At 50.2% G+C, this 19,632-nt stretch overlaps 1 protein-coding gene across 3 annotated transcripts in view; it reads left to right on the top strand.

Moving 5' to 3' along the window:
- The window catches only part of Rin3 (Ras and Rab interactor 3), a 104,862-nt gene that overhangs the window by 76,170 nt on the left and 9,060 nt on the right, over positions 1–19,632 (top strand). For all 3 annotated transcript variants that reach the window (XM_076921356.1, XM_076921355.1, XM_076921357.1), the window contains 2 exons: positions 7,073–8,557; positions 12,194–12,502. In XM_076921356.1, coding sequence (XP_076777471.1) covers positions 7,073–8,557; positions 12,194–12,502 — 1,794 coding nt within the window. The remainder of the gene's footprint in view (positions 1–7,072; positions 8,558–12,193; positions 12,503–19,632) is intronic.

Below are 19,632 nucleotides of genomic sequence, written 5' to 3'. Positions count from 1 at the left end.
GCTCTTCACTGAACACTGTCTGCAACTGATCACAGCACCAAAAACACTGGGCAAAATAGACACCAATGTTGCCTGAACAGAGGAAAATTAGCCAAGACTGAAGAGCCAGATCACAGAGGAAGTCGGGGACAGACCAGAGAAGACACATGCATACCAGCTCCCAGGCCAGACTTCTGTCCTCCTCCCAGAGGGGTCTGGGGACAGCAGTGTAAGAGAAGAATTTGTATCTACTCTACATTGCCCCTTAATTTAACAGGCCCTGCTCTACTGGTTTACCAAGTAATGCGAGCAAGCATTGAACTTTGCATATACCCATTGGCCCTGTTCTTGGGACTCAGGCAGGCGTCCCTGGGGCTGACATCCAAAGCTCCGTGTAGGTTCCTCCTGCTGGAACAACCTGGGAGCACTTGCTGAATGGAAACAAGCCACTCTGCTTAGGAGAACTGAATTCCTGGCTGGAACAGAATCCCTCCCCTCCCCACCTCCCCACACACACCTCAAGAAAATGTCACCTCAGGCATGGAATGAACTGGAGATGAAAGTCACCTCACAGGAAGCCAGGAATGGCACAGACTGGCCTGTTAGCAATGGCTTCTTTGATAATGGGACATTTAAAAACCAAATAGACTTCTCCTGACGAACCACCTGAAAGGTTCTGATCTGCTGAAGACACAGAGCCAGGCTCAACAGATGGACTTTTCCCCAGAGCCAAGGAAAGGTTGGCTTTCCAGTTCATCTCCTGTACAGATGAAAACCTGAAACTGCCAGACACCTGGCCCTGGCACATGCAAGCTGCAGCTTTGCCAGCCTTTCTGATGATAACTGCAGAGGCTACCTGTCAAGCACCCAGGCACCTAAACACTGTGCTAAGAACATTGAGTGACTCTTCTACCAGGCGTGTCCAGCCTTCTGACATTGCAACAAGAGGCTGTCCGAGAGGAAGTTCACCCATAAGGACCACGCAGTCAAATTACAAAAAGAAAAAAAAAGAAAGAAAGAAAACTCTCATGAAGTTTTAAGTAACTTGATTCTGTGTTGGGTTGCATTCACAGTTGTCCTCAGACTCATCCGGCCTGTTGTTTCAAGGACTGGACACACCTGTTACAGCAGAATGCTGAAACCTCCTCAAACTTGCATGGAGAATTCTGAGAAGTGGAGGGGAGGGCCATCCGGCTTTGTGAGCAACAGCCTCTTCTCTGTACTCTTGCCTTCTGTGTTCCGCAAGCCGCTCAGAGCCCTGTGTCTGAGTCCTCTGAGCCACCAGGTTCAGCCTCTAGCCCCACCTCCACCCTACCATTGTGATAGTCACTAGCCAGCTTTGAGTTGGGGGAGGTCTTGAGGCCAAGTGTTTCCTTGGTCCAGTCAATGTTTCCAGGAGACCCAAAAGCAACATAGGAGACAAGTTCATTATTCCATTTTTTGTACTGAAAGAAGGAAGAGGAAGGGGAGGAAAAAGAAAAGGAGGAGAAACCCATTTGATAAATGAACCCATGGGAGTCAAGGAACCTAAAGAGTTTTCTCAACTATAAATAGAAATGAAGCAATGGCTCATGGTACCACACGAATGGAAACAATGCTTAGTGAAAAAAGCCAGCCTCGCAGAAGCACCTGTGAGACTCGGTTGTAGATGTGTTCAGAGGAAGCAAATCCATAGACACAGAAAGCAGTTAGTGGTGTGTCAATCATTTTTCTTATTCCTGTGATAAAATAGGGAACAGAAGCAAATGAAGGAAGAAGCCTGTTTGGGCCCCTGGTTTAAGGAGACACAATGTATCATGGCAAGAGTTTATGGCAATGGGAATGTTGAAATAGGAAGTCTTACACATCTCCACCAGGAAGCAAGAGAGGGCTAGAAACAGGACCAAGCTATAAAACTCCAGACTCACCTGCCATGACCCACTTCCTCCACCAAGGCTCCAGCTCCTAAAAGTAACACAGTAACCTGACCAGGATCACCAGCTGGGACCAAGTGTTCAAACCCATGAGCCTGTAAGGGATAGTTCACATTCAAACCATTAATATTGGAGGTGCAGGGGGTGACTATAACGGGCATGGACTGCCTTGGGAGGGTAGGGAGGTAGTCATAAAATGCCTTAAAATCTATCACAATGACAGTTGTGCAGCTATGGATATATTAAAGCCATCAGGGAACTTTTAAAATAGATGAATTACGTGAATGATGTTCTAGTTGAGATGGTAGAGGAAGGTAGACTCTATGGCTTCCGGTAAGTAGATGTGATTGGAGCTGGATTCACACTTTGGCTTTCTAAGTGGGACCTCTGTGCTCTTTGTTAGCACCCACTGCTGTCTGATCCTTTCAGCCTTGTTCACTGCTTCCCCCTCTTCAGCTCCCTCCTCCCCCTTGCTCTGGCTCCAATGGATTTGATGTTGAGAAGGGAAAGCACCAAGCCCTCCCTTTGCATTGTAACCTCTGAGCACTTCTTTTTATGGCATCTTTCTCTTTTTATGAAATCCCAGCATGGTGTGGGTTTCTCTTTAACTGACAAGACCAGAAAAAGCCAAGGCTGGAAAATCATGCATAATCCCTCCTCTGCTGCAAAAATACAGTTCTGCATTTTGCCTTTCACTGTTGTTTTGTGTGAACATATGTGTGACTTTCAGTTGTTTTTCTCATACCCAGAGTCAAGTATCTAGTCAACAATAGATTTACTAGGTTTTCAGTGCGCCCAGTGGTCTCATAATTATTCTTAGTTTTTTGAGGCGTATTTCCTTCTTCTGTGCCAGTGATTGTATTTTATTGTACTTGGTTTGGGTTTGGCTTTAGTGAGTAGACTAAGCCCTGCTGTTTGGACAGGGATGATGTCACCAAAGCAAAGCTTTTTTTTTTTTTTTTTTTTTTTTTTTTTTTGCTTTCAGGCTAAGCGCCATGGGATGGCTCTCGAGTGTTTGTTCATGAGTCAACACAAGAATAGCCAAGCTTAGACTTGGAAATGCCAGCATTCAGCAGTGCAGGGTATAAAGGATGTTGTCCTGAGAACAGGAGCCTTAGCTAGCAGGTTCCAGAAAACTAACACAGAGTTGAATCCAGCACTGAGACTGCACTGCAACTGATTCTCAGTGCAGAGGGAAGAGGATTCTGTGTAGTGCCTCTCAAACATGCCTGAGGCACATAGATACTTAATGTTTCAAAGCTAAGGAAGCCGTGCACTGTGTACGTCTCCCAGATTTGCATGTACTTTGTTTTTTTCCTTTATAGCACACAATGAGAATACTTCCTAATTAGTTAATTCTTGAGATTTGTTGCCTCTTAAGACTGGGGGACTGGGGATATAGTTCAATTGATAAAGTGCTTGCATGCAAGCATAGAGATCTGATCTGAGCCCTAAAACCCACATTAAAAAGTCAGGTCTGCAGTTGTAACCCCACCACTGAGGAGATAAAAGCAGGTCGGTTCCTGGTCAGCCAAACTAGCTATTTGGTGAGTTCTAGACCAATGAGAAACAGGCTCAAAAAGCAAGATGGATAGTGCTCAGGGAACAAAAATCGAGGTTGTCCTCCAGATCCACATGCACACACATGTATGTACCTACGTGTGCCCACATACACACCAAACAAAACACTTTGAATGAAAGTCCAACAACCCACCTCTGGATGCTACAAAGGTCTGTCTTCCCTGAGTTCCCTGGGTTTCCCAACCATTTCCATGGCTCATGAATCCTTACTTTGCCTTCAGGTACCACAGCTAGAGCCTGGCACATTCCAGGTTCTCCAGGCATTGCAGGGATAGAAGCTGGCAAGAGGTACCCGATGCCCTGGTTCAGAAAGCCTTGGCACCAGCAAAATAGTTCCCTCAGTCAAAGGGACAGGCCCTTCCTTACTGGAACTTGAGTGGCTGAGCCAAGGCTTGGCCTGGTGCCTCCAGGCCATAGTGCCCACAGCTCTGCCAACTGCTGGGACTGCATGACACAATGTTCTGCTTCTCTGGCCTTGACTCTCTGCAAGCTGCAGAGAAACTTTCCAACTTCCTTAATTTTTGTTTTGTTTTGAGAGTAAAGCTCTGAATTGCCTCAGTGCTTCCCTGCTATAGCCTCTGCCCTGAGATGTGGCTTCTCCAGCGCCCAGCAACATCCTCCCCTGGAAGTAGCATTGCCTTAGAAGCCTGTGCCCTGTGAATCCATCATTCCTATCCTGGAGGCAGGCAAGCAATATTCTGAGCTCTGGACCTGTTCCCTGAGCCCCATGCCTGTTCCATACTTGTGAGATGCTATCAAAATGTGGAGCTATGTTCTATTCTGTGCCGACTAGGGACCAGGTCTAGACCTGTGATGAGCTGCCTGTCAGTCCTTCCCCATCTGGAGCTCTTCCACACCCTCCTTTCCCCCTCCTTCTCTCAGTGTCTCATCTCCTCATTCTCATGAGGATGAGCATCCAGATGCTTCCACCTAGCCTGCTAGCCTTGCCAGTGTGTGTTCCTCCCCTAGATGGGGACCACTCTGACTAAGCTGGTTCACTCCCTAGTGTTGGGTGCTCATGCCTGGCCCCTCTGCTCATTGGAGCATCATCTCAGAGATGCTCAAATGGGAGGAGCATCAGTGCTGCCTTCTGAAGCCCAGAGTGTGGTAGAGCACTCAGGCAGAAGCATAGAATGGCAGCCCCCGATGGTGGTCCCTGCAGTCGGAATACACAGTAGGACTAAGAGACACAGGCATCCTGCACACATCAGGAAATTTACTCCAAACGTGACCTTCTAGTCTTTGAAGATGAGAAGAACCTAGCAAGTGGGGGAGGAAAAGAATTCTAAGCAGAGAGAACTGCATCAGCCAAGATCCAAGGACAGAGCAGCACATGTCATGTCCAGGAAAGAAGTGAAATGGCAGATGAAGGCTCGGTAGATAATTCTAGAAAAGATATGTGGGAGCAGATCTCATAGGCCTTGAGTGAGATCATGCTCAAGCATTGATGGGAAGTTCTGGACATCTGCTACCCCATGACTTTGTCCATCAACCACATGTCTTAAGGGACCGTGATGTAAGCACAGAAGGAGCTGAGCTCAGCTTACTGGGAATACTGCTCGATCATCAGGACTGTAATCCCAGCTGCCTGGCTGCCCTCACTGGGAAGACTTCAAGGGGACTGGATCACTGTACTGGGCTTGCATAGACATGGGTACAGTGTTCCGAATGCTTATTTTACACAGTGAAACCATCTGTGATCAGTTGGTCGCTCAGGGGTCAGATGTTTCCTTGGAGGGCAAAGCTACAACCCAGCCTTCATGAAGAGTGGTCCTCAGACCATGGGAAGCCCTAACATGATCCGTCCTACCCTGTGGCTGTGATGTTTGCATATTGTTAAAAAAGGCACACGAAAGGTCACCATCTTGGTATTGTGGTGACAGCTGGGTCTCCTGGCCTGGCTGCCAGGTGCAGTAGAGTCTGTCTAGAGAAGGGCCCCACAGTGAGTACCACGTTCCCTTCCATGAGAGGCGCTCTGACTAGGCCACGGCTTGCTTTCTAGCCTGGGTTTGTACCCTGCTCATATTGATGGGCATACAACCTCAGGCCACCAAGGTGGCCAAGGCCCATGTCACTGAGCCTGCCATCATTAAAACTGGCTGACACTTGGCACTGCATGCCCCTGCCATCCTGGGACATCTTTCAGTTCACTATCAAGAGCCTGTCTGTGGTGGCCATGTCTGATGGTACAGATCTGTAAACCCCAGTGGCTCTGGAAGCTGAGGCAGGAAGATTGAGTGTTCAAGGACAGCCTGGGCAACTTAGTGAGACTCTGCATCAAATTTTGAAAATGTTCTTTTAAAGGGGGAGATATCTCCATGGTAGAGCATTTGCCTAGCAAATGGGAGGCCCTGGGTTCAATCCCCAGTACCACAAAGAAAAAGCAAAGGGGCTTGCTGAGTTCTCACAACATGGTGTAAGACCACCAGCCACATGCTGGCAGGCAAAGCAACCGAAGCAGGAAGTGGGGCAAGTTCCTTCAAAGGAGCCTGCACACTAAGGGGCTACTCTGACCTGTTCAACCCCCAGCACCCTGTGACCTCAGATGAATACATTTTTCCCTGAGTCACTTGCTTTTGTCTGTAAAGTGGGGACAAGGCCTGTGACCAGAGGTCATCAAGATGGTCCCAGTACAACTGCAGCCCATGCGGGTCTCCTGCACAAACCATGACTGTTGGCTCCTGGTGTCACATTTGGCACTCCTCTGCATAGGAGTCTTACTGAGAAACCATGGGAGAAAGAGTCCACCATTCTCCCGGGAATCCACCGCAGCCTGGGATTTAAGGATTCCCTTAAAATGGTCACACTGAGCAGGACCTGGGTCCTGTGTTTCTCTCCATATGGAACCACTCTCATGAGCTGGTGGCCTTTCCTCCAGAGTCATATAGCCCTGTATCTTTTGGAAGGCCACGAACATCCCTGAGTTTGCTGGGATATGGTACCCAGAAGCTAAGATCTCTCAGGTCAGGCCTTGCCAGGTGGCTTCCATCACAGATAAGGCTATGAAGACTGGTTGATAGATACCAAGCAGGGCAGAGCTTGCTCAAAGGTAAGAGCTGTGTCCTCACCTGTCCACTAGCCTCGCTCCTCAGTGTCAAGTCCTTCTCAAGTCACAACAGTCTGCAGTGGGCAGATACAGGTCCAGCTCTACCACCCAGAAATCTCTGGTTCCCTTTTCTTGTGCATGCCAGCTGCAATGGCCATAGTAAATTCTAGTCCCTCCCCTTTTATTATAGGGTTCCCTCCCAGCACCCTGTGATGTTACTGTTGAGACACCCATTGGGGAGACAGCTAAACCTAAGATCCAGTCTTCCCGGGGTACCCAGCTGAATAGCTGCAGAAACCCCGACGCTTTGCCCTCTACCACAGGTATTCTCCAAGGCATGGGCACAGAACTGAAGCTGGGCCTCTCATGTCTCCTCCCAGCTCTCCTCCACCCTCTGCAGGCCGGTACACAGGGGACTTCCCCTCCTGGCAGGAAGTGGTGGGAGAAGTTTAAAAGTCCAAGAAGGGAAAACAACCTTACGCAAAAGCAAGGACCCTTCCCCCACTGCTAGAAGGAGAAGCAGGGCTAACTGTCTCTGTTCTGTTTTCCTCAGGTTTCTGGGACTCCTCGCTGAACTCTTCAAGAGGCCCTGCAGAGTTACTCAGAAGCCCAGCCCCTGGGAGCCCTACATCCTCCAGCCTCAGGCCTACAACCCATTACGCAAATTGTTCCTGTGAAATCGAGCTTTCAGTGGGAAATGACCGCCTGTGGTTTGTGAATCCTATTTTCATCGAGGACTGCGTCCTACCGGTTGATCCACCTCCACTACCTACTGGCTGTCCTCCACGTCCTGCGCCTGCCACCCCGGATGCTACCTCACCCACCTCTAAGGGTTCCCCACGTCGTCCCCCACCTCCACCCCCGGTACCCACTGTTCCTCCTACTGGCCCTGCCCGGCCTCCTGCGCCTCCTGTACTGCCTGCTGGTCCTTTGCCCAACTCCCCCCTAACGCCCACCTCTCACCTTGCACCCCATGCACCGGGCCCCCCTGGCCACTCAAACCAACCACCCATGACAGCCTGCGAGAGTCTCCCACGTCCAGCTGTAGGCCTGGGCCCCTTTGGAGAGGAAGAGATGAAGCCTGGGACAACTCCCAGCCCCGTGCACCAAGCCCCTCCCCCTCCGCTACCCCTGAAGAAGACTCTTCCAGCAGCTCCTCCCAGGAGGCGCATTTCTGAGAGGTTATCTCTGGAAAGCCAGAATGTGGGGGCTTCGACAGACAGGGACCACTCAGGCGTTTCTAGGACAGCCTCACTCAACCTTCCTCCCCAGAGCACCGTAAGTAACATTGGGGACAGGCCTCCAAGGACCACTGAGCAAGGCCAGGACACAGAGGCCAAAGCCAGCCATGCTGACAGCACACCAGCGCCTCCTGGGAAGGCCAAACAACCCCCAGTCCCACCCCCCAGGAAGAAGCGGGTCTCCCGGCAGCTGGCCTCAGCCCTTCTCAGGCCCTTGGAGAGCCCCATACAGGAGGTATCCTCTGAGAAACCGGCGCCTGGTGCACCTTGGGAAGGCTCGAGTCCTGCCCGGCAAGCTGAGATGCAGCACCTCCAAGTCCAGACCAGTGCCTGTTCCCATAGTTCTCCAGAGTTCAAGGGTTCCATGGCCTCACTCTCAGACGGCCTGGGGGTGCCTGCCTCAGCGGCTGACCAGGACTCCTATTCAACCAGCAGTGCGGAAGAGGAGCTGGAGTTCAGTAGCCCCAACGTGAAGAAGAAGCCCTCAATGATCCTAGACAAGGCCCGCCACCGCCTCAGCTTTGTTAGCTTCACCAGCGTCTTCCATGCCTTCCTCTCCAGCGACCGCAAGCTGTATAAGAAGGTGGTGGAGCTGGCACAGGACAAGGGCTCCTACTTTGGCAGCCTAGTGCAGGACTACAAGGTGTACAGCCTGGAGATGATGGCCCGCCAGACATCGAGCACTGAGATGCTGCAGGAGATCCGCACCATGATGACCCAGCTCAAGAGCTACCTGCTACAGAGCACCGAACTCAAAGCCTTGGTGGAGCCCACCCTGCACTCGGAGGAGGAACTCGGTCAGTGGCAGCTGGGAGGGCGGGAAGGAGAGCGGTGCATAAATACACTCAGGCACCCCTGGACACAGAACAGCCTCTGGAGCCCCTTTGCCCCACGTCCTCTTTCTTCTTCCTCCCTGACTGTCCCACAGATCTCCTGGGCCCAAATTCCCTCTCTCAGGCACCACTTCTAGCCAACTCCAGGCAGCCAACTTTCCTGACTCCTGGCAAACAGCCCAGCAGCCCTCCTCTCCCCTGCCAGCCGCAAACCTCCATGATGACAGGTTATTTTTCTCCGCAGCCACCTACACAAACGTCTGTATAAACAATGAAAAGACTCAGGCAGACCACAGTGCTATAGCTGGGCATCCTAGCACCTACCTGTAGTCCCAGCACTTGAAAAGTGGAGGCAGGGGGATCAAGGCCATTCACAGCTACGTAGTGAGCTGGAGGGCAGCATGGGCCACTTTGTCTCAAAAAGCAAAACAAAACAAAAAGCGTATTGAGAGATTTTGTTATTACCTGATAAATATTCTCTCTGAGCACCACCTCCTTGTGGTCCTGAGCCTTTCCTCCTCCTCCTCCTCTTCCTTCTCTTCCTCCTCCTCTTCTTCTTCCTCCTCCTCCTCCTCCTCCTTCTCCTCCTCCTCTTCTTCCTTCTCTTTCTCCTCCTTCTTCCCCCAGTAATTACGAACACCAGTTCTGGACTCAAAAAGGATGCTTTGAGACACAACAGAATGATGGCTCATAGTGAGAGATCCTTGGTATCAAGTGTCACCTTCCCTGCAGGAAATGAGCTTGGATGGATGGCAACTGATACAGTTGCCAGGCCACTGTATTAGGGTCCTATAGAAAGGCAGTGGTGGTGTGTTGAGGTTTAAGGCTGGCAGTTGCCTCTTCAGGAGGCTATAGCTGTGTCTGTACCCCCACCAGGGATGGAGGGTTCACCTGGGCAGGATGCTCAGGGTGGTGCATGCGAAGGCCACCCACACAAACCTGACTTTTTCCACTAACAGTTACCAGAGACCCAAGCATGACCCTACAGAGCTTCTCTGGGGGAGGAAATTAGTTATATAAGTAGTCAAGAGTACTGTGCCTCAGCCAGGCGGTGGTGGCGCACACTTTTTAATCCCAGCACTTGGGAGGCAGAGGCAGGCGGATTTCTGAGTTCGGGGTTAGCCTGGTCTATAGAGTGAGTTCCAGGACAGCCAGGGCTATACAGAGAAACCCTGTCTCGAAAAACCAAAAAAAAAAAAAAAAAAAAAAAAAAAAAGTACTATGCCTCCACCTGTTGTACTGGGAAAAAAACAATATGGCAGCAAGCTAACTAATCATATGTCCCTCCTGTCCTCAGGAAGCCCTTATTCTGACAAATGACAGGTAATCTGCAAGGGAGCCATAAAGGAAGATGACATAAGTGTAAAGTAGGCAGGAAGTGAGGTTTGGAGGCCTAGGAAGAGGTAGGTCACAGCATCACAACCCCTGAGATTTAGCATTTCTGCAAGGGACCTTCTGTGACAGGTTCAAGGCAGGAATGCCAGGGCCTCACGTGCGTCCGGCACTGTTCCGGTCCTTGAGCTGAGTAGGAGCAGAGAGACTAGAGGCAGGCAGAGTGACAGTCATGACAAGAGGCACTGGAAGCAAGTAGGAGGCAGTGCAATGAAAAACTGGGCACAGATCTAGTCCATGGAAGTGGGCGAAGACAAAGCTAGCCTCATATGGCTCAGAATAGCTAAAGAACAGTATAAGCATTCCTGGGAGGCCATAGCTAAAAGTCTGAAGGCCCAGACCAGGAGAAGCCAAGGGTTCTGTATCAGAAAGATGGCCTCCTACGTCATTGGCCATACAGGAGGGGATGGATGGAAGCTGCTGAGGCTGAGTATAGTCTGGGGAAAATGAGGGCTGAACACAGATCTGGAACCACACAACCCAGCAACACACAAACAGCCATGAGACAAGTAGATTGTGGCCAGGGGAGATCTCAGGCAGTATGCAGAACAGGAGCCTGTGAGAGGGCATAGAAGACATGGACATCTCAGCGCAGCCCAGAAGAAGCTATGGTCAGCCATGTGTGCCTGAACAGAGGAAGAGAAGACCCATAGCCTAAGCACAAGTTGGACGGTGCGTTTTCTTCCAGGCAGTGGTGACACCACAGAGACAGGCAGAGAGGTGGGAGATGAGGCAGGAGAAGGATGTGGCCTCTCATGCCAGGCTGTGAACCTCAGGCTTGAGCATTTGGCCTAGAGGGAATGGATCCCAGAGGGCATGAGGAGAGTGAGGACAGTTAGGAAGAGGGATGGTGATCCAGAGCTATCCAGTAATGACTCAGGCAGGGCCAGTTGTATTAGTTACCAGTCTGCTGCTGTAACAAAATACCTGACAAAATGGTCAGGTATTTATTTTGTTTCAAGTTTGAGGATACAGTCAGCTGTAGTGGGGAAGGCAATGGCTGTGGGAGCAAGGCAGCTGTCATGCTGCATTCAGTCAGAAAGCAGCAATAAATGCCGGTGTTCGGCTCCTTTTCTCCTTGTTCATTCTAGGACTCAAGCCCAGAATGGAATCAAGCTGCCCACATTTAGGGTGGGTCTTCCACCTGTGTTAACCTAATCTTGAAATTACCTTCCAGACATGCCCACAGATTGTCTCCAAAGCGTTTCTAGATCCGATGAGGTTGACACTAGATATGAACTGTCACACCAGTATAAATGATCCTGGGCAAAGCAAAGGAAGTCTGTACTAGACGTGTCAGAAACAGTGGGATGACAGCTGTCCCTGGGTAGCCTGCTGCCAGAACAGACTCTCCACACAGTTTGGTAAGAGATAGGCAATTTGTGCTCTCCTGGTGAAGGAGCAGAAGGAGGTACAAGACTAGCTTCTAGCCAGACCTTTATGAGAGAGAAGAGCTGCCCAGCCTCCCTTGGAGAGACCAGACTTCCTCCTGTTGGGTTAATAGTCAAGGGATGAGGCTCTTCAGAGAATGTTCCCGCCTGTCACCCAGAGCAGCAGCCACGCACGAGTCAAAGCCTTGCTTAGCCTCCATGGGCCCCATCAGAGCCCAACTTGTCTATTGTTAGAAGGGTATCATGGCATCCATGTTACAGAGTTATGATGATTATCTAAGCTCCTTCGCTCCCATCCCACAGTTTGAGTAGGACTGCGGCTTGATTCTGGTAATAGTCGGATAGCGGGGAAGCTGTGTGAGTGAATAGCTGTGCAGCAAGGAGAGCGTGAGATGCAAAAGTCCAGGAGCAAAGGCAGGCCTGCCAGGCTGAAGGAGCAGTGCGGGCAAGGAAAGCATGTATCAGTGACGATGCAAGCAAATCACCCGGACTGGAGAAGTGCAACAGGCATTAAAATTAATTCCACCCTTAAGACACAACTGCTTAGATTGTATACGGCATAACTACAGTCTGTCCAGTGCCTTCTGAAATGTGTGCTTATAGACAGGCTCTGTTCCCAGCCCTGGAAAGAACACTGCATTGGAGAGACCAAGATATTAGGTATCAGAGGTTCTGGTGCCAGTGCATCTGCAGAGTGGCTTGCAAATCGAGGCTAAGTAGAAACCAGGGATGGAAGGGCTATGCCTGCCAGGCAGAAGGGCCTGGTGGGAGGGCTCCTGTAGCTGCTCCTCTTACTTTTGTGCTCTTACCCTGATAGAGGCCATTGTGGAGTCAGCCTTGTACAAGTGTGTCTTGAAGCCCCTGAAGGAGGCCATCAACTCCAGCCTGCTGGAGATCCACAGCCGGGATGGCTCACTGCAGCAGCTCAAGGAGAACCAGCTGGTGATCCTGGCCACCACCACCACCGACCTGGGCGTGACCACCAGTGTGCCCGAGGTGGCTGTCATGGAGAAGATCCTGCAGAAGCTGACCAGCATGCACAAGGCCTATTCACCAGGGAAGAAAATCTCCATCTTGTTGAAGACCTGCAAGCTCATCTACGACTCCATGGCTCTTGGCAACCCAGGTAAGCAGGGCTTGGACTCCCTACAGAACTAAGGCAGGATGAGAGTAGGAGGTATTCTCTGGGCACACCACAGGGTGACCTGGGTGAGGAAGAAAACGGTGCCTCCCAGTGCCTTCAAGACAGGCGATGAACGAGCCCTGCCTATGCACATGCACATTAGAAAAAGGTACCCTGTGAGTTTGCAGGGAGTGCTGAAACATGCTGACTCACACACAGAACCACGGTGCCTCAATGGTGGAGGGTAGAAGTCCACGATCAAAGTGGGGCAAGGCTGTGTTCTTTTCGGGCACTAGGTAGGATCTGATCCAGCCTCACTCCTAAATCTGAAAACCCAGCAGTCTCCACTCAGCAATCTCCTGTGTGCTCTCTGTGTCCACATTTCCCTCTTATGAGGACACAGGTCGCAGTAGGTCAGTGTTACCCTACACCAGTGTGATTTCATCTCCGCCAACCACATCTGCGATGACCCACTTCCAAAAGAGTCACCTTTTAGGGAACAGTGTTGGCTTTAGCATGTGTGAACTTGGAGAGGACAGGTCTGGTTCCGACAGTGTTGATGGTAGCTCACTTGGACCACAGAGAAGCTGGTCTGTACTCACCAAAGTCAGCAGAAGGGGCTGAGGGAAGATGCCCAGGCCCATCTGTTAGTGGGCACCTGGATGTAGGCTATCTGGGTGAACCTTAGGCCATAACATCCTCCAGTATGTTGGTCCCAGCTTATGCCCGTAACCAGCTGGAGTTCAGGGTAGTGAGCAGAGCTTGTTGAGGCCTGGCATCATGACAGACTGCCACCATGCATTGACCTGTCTTGTCACAAGATAAATCCAGATTCAAGGGGTGAAGCACATGTCCCCTTTGGATGGAAAAAGCTCTGAAGTCACATCGCGATGGGTGCGGGGAGGAAGGAAAGAAGGGAGGTAGTGGAATCATGGGGCCCATTTGTAGCTTCACCACGGCACTCCTCTAGGTACAGAGGCAGAGGAGTGCACGCTCCACAGAGAATAAACGCTAGCTGGAGTTCATTCTGCACCCAGCCCTTCAGCGAGATGCCCTGGTGCAGGCAGCCACATGTGTAGTTGTACATGGCAGCCGTGGCACGTGAAAAAGAATTTCATCATTGTAACCTTGCAGACTGGGTTCAGATGTCCGGTCTGCCTCTTACCACTTGTAAGGCCTGGAACAAGTCACTTACCTCTCCGGGCCCAGCTTCTTTATGGGAGAGAAGTCAAGATTCTAGTAAGTCAGAGCCATACTTAGGGACTTTCAGTTATTAGGAACAAGCTGCATCATTTGACCCCAGTGCCCAACACCAGCAGGTTCGATACCTGGGGATGGCTGAGAGGGTCTTCTTCCTCTCTATGTTCCTCATGGATGAGCAGCCCAGCTGACCCTCTGGCAACAGAAAAGAGTTGTTTGGCATGGCACTGGGGCATGGAACATGGTTCCTTCATCCTTGTCAACTTCCCACATGAGCCTGGAAGAGGCTCAGCTCCAGGTTGGAGGCCCTTTTTTTGTGTAGGACCAATAGGTGTCCTGCAACTGAGAAAACGAATTGAGTTCCTGAAGGGCAGAAGCCACATGGGGATAAAACTGCATGGTGGTTATGTTGTCATGGAGAAGTGTTGTGTCAGGAAGAGTTTGTCTTTGGGGACCAGGGATCTTGTGCAGTCTGCAGGCCAGGAGACAGGACTAGGCTGTAAGTGCAACTGATTCCTGCCTAAACGTGGTCAGTGGAGGAAGGCAGCGACTGTAGGCGGCCTCCAGAACTCAGAGCCTTATTCCCATGCATGTCTGACAGCACAGTCGGCCTCAGAGGCCTCAGACCCAGGGAGAGCACCCAGAATGCCTGACAGCCCCAGTGTGACATTGAAGGCCAGGGCCCCCTTGTCACTGATGGAAACAAGCCAAGAACATGGCATGCCTGCTCCTCTAAGACAGGAGCAAGGGCAGCAGGCCTGGCATGTCCTGCATGGGTGTGTGAGGGAAGCAGTGCAATTTGGTCAGAAAGGGAAAGACATGAAAAACTACACCCAAATGTCTATCTGGGCCCTGGTGCATCTAGCCTGACTATCCGGGTAATGGAGACACTGGGTTCAGATTCCTCCTGTGGGAACAGGTGCACCCTCTGGGGCTCAGGTGGACCGTGGTTATTTTGTCACCAGATGCTCACACTTGCTAACTGCATGTCTGACCCGTGGCTGTTTCTAACTGCAGGATCATTTCTCACAGGCCTTGCAGGACTCAGGGCAAAGTCAGGGCCAAGGACTCTGCTGACTGAGGTAGAAACAGGCCTGTTTCACTCTCTAAGTCCCAGTTTTCTTAAGACCATGAAATGCAAGCCAGGCACAGGGAGGGACATTCAGACACTGTGAGGGTTTTTTTTTTTTTTTTTTTTTTTGAGACAGGGTTTCTCTGTATAGCCCTAGCTGTCCTGGAACTTACTCAGTAGACCAGGCTGGCCTCAAACTCAGAAATCCACCTGCCTTTGTCTCCCAAGTGCTGAGATAAAAGGCATGTGCTACCACTGCCCAGCTTAACACTGTGACCATACTTAACCATGAAGGCAACTGTCAAGTGCCTTCTCCTACCCCCGAACACACACACTTCCCCTAAATCACACAAGTTCTCTATCTGGACCTTTCCCAGTCAGTGCTATCCTGAGTCTATATTATATTGCCAGGCTACAAAGCTCTCTCGTGACAGCTGTGGATGTGTCCCTGTGTAAGTATCTCCAGATCCAGCATCTCTGACGGAATCACAAGTCATCACTCATCTATTAAGTTCCTTGAGGATGCTGAAAGGCTTAGGGATTCCACATCTAACAGTCATTACTACCTTTAGCTCCCTTTAATGTGCTCTGCTTCAAGGGCCTTTCTTTTCTTGGACCACACTGATGTTTTTAATATCTACTTTGATTATGTTAATTACGTGCGTGCCTGTCTCTGTGTGCTGGGGTATGTGCATGTGAGGACAGGTCCCCTCAGAGCCCAGGGACATTGGGCCGCCTGGAGCTAGAGTTACAGGCAATGGTGAGCTGCCTCATGTGGGTGCTCAGAATCACACTAGGGGTCCCTGCAAGACCAGTGTGCACTCTTAACTGCTGAGCCGTCTCTCCAGACTGAGGCTGACACCTGGAGAATTCAGGTTTCCTTCCTGCCCCCATCTTTACCACCTAGGCCACAGTTTTTCATCTCATGTTTGTCTTTCATCTCATGTTTGTCATGCTCTGGTCATTGCTGACTTGGTTACTTCCTCATTGCTTTGATCAAATACTCTGACCAAAGCAACACGAGAGAAAATGAGGTCGTGCCGGGCGGTGGTGGCGCACGCCTTTAATCCTAGCACTTGGGAGGCAGAGGCAGGTGGATTTCTGAGTTCGAGGCCAGCCTGGTCTACAGAGTGAGTATCAGGACAGCCAGGACTACACAGAGAAACCCTGTCTCAAAGAAAGAAAGAAAGAAAGAAAGAAAGAAAGAAAGAGAGAGAGAGAGAGAGAGAGAGAGAGAGAGAGAGAGGAAGGAAGGATGGAAGGAAGGAAAAGAAAATGAAAATGAGGTCATTTAGGCTTAGAGTTCAAGGGTCAGCCCCTCTCAGCTGGGAAGTCTAGGCAGCAGGAGCTTGAAGCAGCTGGTCACATTACATTCCAAGGTCAAAAAAAAAAAAAAAAAAAAAAAACCAGCAATAAATGCTAGCAAATTCTCAGCTCACTTTCTGCCATTTTTACAGCCCAGATCTCACTCAAATTAAGATGAGTCTCCTCAGTTAATGTAATCAATTCCTGTGATTGGCATGCCCAGAGGTCCATTTCCCAGGTGATTGTAGATTCTATTGAGTTGACAGCTAACAACTATTACAGTTACATGGGGGTGATACATTCTTTATTTACTTCTATTTTATGTACATTGGTGTTTTGCCTACATGCATGTCTGTATGAGGGTGTTGGATCCCCTGAATTACAGACAGTTGTGACCTGCCATGTGGGTGCTGGGACTTGAACCCGGGTCCTTTGGAAGAGCAGTCAGTGCTCTTAACTGCTAAGCATCTCCTTAATTCCTAATGATACAGTCTTAGCTGCCTCTCAGTTGACTCAGATTCGCCTCAGACTTGACACTGGTGGTTTCAAGACTAGACTTCCCCATTCTCTACCTCACTCCACTCCATTCCATGTTCCCAGCATCTCATGCTATCTGGCTTTAGCCATGTGACTGAAGCACAGACCAACATCTCTGTGCTGAAGGCCTGGGAGCCATTGGGAACCCTTCAGCAAGGCACAGCTGCAGCCTGTGTTGAGCCAACAATTGAGCATGTTCAGCAGGACAGAACCACACTTGTCCAACACTGCTCCTAGACCTCTGGCTTCCTAGACTTCAAGAACCCTTAGACTTTAGGCAACTTAGGCCTTAGACCACCTAGACCTCTACCCATCCTAGGCCTCCAGGCCTCCTCTCTGAACAAGAAGACCACCACACCGCCTTTCCTGTCATCACTACACAGGAGAGAGAAGCTCATGCACAGACTATGTGGCCCATTTAAAGGACACTACAACAGCCTAGGCATAGGTGGGACCAGTTGAGATAGCAGGAAAAGGGCTACACTTGAAGTCACAGGAGCCAAACGTAATGGGTCACACTATCCTTTCCTAAGAGGTAAATGCTGTCACACTTGTCTAGATAGACCCAGCCAAAATACAAACCTAAAGCCATATTGTGCTAAACCTATGCCACACTCACTGCGCCAGCCCACCATCCAACGCCAAGCACCAGGTTTGGGGAGAGCAATTGAGCACAAGTTTGTGGGTCCTGGGTCAGGCAGGCTGGGAAGTTCAAGAGACAAATGGCTTTGGACAAGCATCCATCATACCTGGGAGCTATGGGGTCCTTGCAGAGTTTGCAGAACTTGGCAGGAGTGGTTAGGCTTTTTGATTCGTGTTCTCTACATCTAGCAGAGAAGTCATTCCCACCTCTGGAACATCCAAAGCTAGGCAAGGGAATCCATTCCTGTAGCAGGAAGAACAGATCAAAGCCCCCTCAGGAAAGACGGAAAGGGAGAGGGAACCTAGGTAAAGACCAATGTAATATAATATTATAGCAAACCAATATAAATGCAGAAGACACGGAGAGGGCTTGGGATGCTGAAGGCTGCCCTCCATGCCTTTAGCTGGACCTGAACTTGTAGCTTGCTTGGACCAAGGGCTGGATTCATAGACCTCAAAAGTTGGCTATAGAGCCAACAGCTTAGTAATAAAGACCAATTTCCTTCATTATCTACTTCCTCACAGAGGCCGTATGACCCAAGAATCCACTAGTGGTTCAGGCAGTGACAGTGGATAGACGGCTCTTGATGGTGACCCAGGAGGCTATAACATTGCCTGCATGTGAAGGAGACAGAGGGAAAGTTTTAAGATCTATGCTAAACTGAATTCTAGTGAATAAAGTCACCTGTGTTTATTATTGAGAATCTTGCTTATGCAGCTTTCAGATGTCCTGGGCATTGTCACGTAGAGCAGAAACACGAACCTGCCATCTGATGCCTCCATGTGGCTAGGAAGGCATAGAGTGGGTGAGACCCTCGGTGTCCAGGCATTTGCTGATCTAAACCAGGAGAGGGAGGGGAGGTTTACTTCAGCTTACAACTCCAGGTTACTGTCCATTGTTGCAGGGCAATAACGTCGAGGCAGACAGCAACCTGAAGCCTCACACCCAGGGTCAAGAGCAGAGAGGGGATGAACACAGTTCAGTAGACAGTTCAGGGCCCAACCCGTGAAACAAGGCCATCTACCTCCAAGGTGTGTCTTCCTACATTGACCATTTCCTACCTGCTGCGTTATGTTAGCCACTGAGATAATGCCTCCCAAATGACTATACTTCATGTCAGCCACTCATCTGACACATGTCAGTCCTGAGTAACAGACTGAGTTGATTATCTCCCAGTGTTCAGATGAAGAAACTGGGGCTTGTCGTGGCCTAAGGAGAAGCCTGACTGTACAGAACTAGAATGACTTAGCTAAAGTCTTCCTAATTTCCTATTCCAGTGTTCAGGGTCCCCCAGATGAATACTCTTTGGCTTATTTCTCTCTGAATAAGAATTCCCTCTTGGCTGGGCAGTGGTGGCATGTTTCTTTAATCCCAGAACTCAGGAGACAGAGGCAGGTGGATCTCTCAAAGTTTTGAGGCCAGCCTGCTCTACATAATGAGTTCCAGGACAGCCAGGGCTACACAGAGAAACCCTGACTCTGGGAATAAAAAAGAGTTTACTCTCTCCAAAGTTCCCCAGCCCATAAAATGCACAGAAGGTCTCTGCCAGCTCTTGGTATTGTGCGCCTGCAGGTGGTGAACAGATGGACCTAGGAGAAACAGAAGCTAAAATCAGGAAACACAGGCTGACCCTGGCAGGGCATGAGCTCTGGTCCGTGCAAGCCAGGTGTTCTGACAGGAGAAGCATTTCAAAGCTATACTCATCTCCCCAGGGAGTGCTGCCTGTTGTACAGCTGGAAGAGCCAGCTAGGAACTGGTATGTTCCAACTGTGCTCAAAGCTGGCATTGGTCTGTAAGCCATCACAGGGGGAAGACATGGATCCGGTCCCACCAGTGATCAGCACAGAACTCTGAGCACAGGCCTCCCAGCTCTGAGTCTTGGCTTGCCCATGGTGAGGTTGAACCTGTGGTGTGTAAGGCAGTTGGTGTGCTGGAGGAGGTAGCTCATACCAATTCAGGGGAGCTAGTTACACATCTCCTCCCAAGTCTATGTGCAGGTCTGCAGTTTGAACTTGGTCACTGTGGAAATGGTTACATCATGGAAATTGGCCAGCATTGCAGGTCCGTTTCTGTTTCTGCCTTTCACTTGGAAATTCTGTCGTGAAGTATCTCTTCTCCCAGTCGACTGCGAATACACGTGGGGCTCAGGTTGGACCACTGGCAGTGGTGGATCTCAGGCACAATGGTGGTCTCTGGTATAGTGATTATAAGATCTGGGGCAATGCTAGATCTTGGGGCAGGAATGGATCTCAAGGACAGTGATATTCTTAAGCAGTGGTGGATCTCAGGCACAGTGGAAGATCTTGGGCAGGAGTGGATCTCAGTAGTGGCTCTCAGGGGGCAGTGATGGATCTCAGGGGCAGAGGTAAATCTCAG

This window comes from Arvicanthis niloticus, chromosome 23 (genome assembly GCF_011762505.2).
Source record: "Arvicanthis niloticus isolate mArvNil1 chromosome 23, mArvNil1.pat.X, whole genome shotgun sequence".
NCBI lineage: Eukaryota > Metazoa > Chordata > Mammalia > Rodentia > Muridae > Arvicanthis > Arvicanthis niloticus.
Note: the sequence above shows the minus strand (reverse complement) of the source record. Positions and strands in the feature narration are given on the sequence as shown.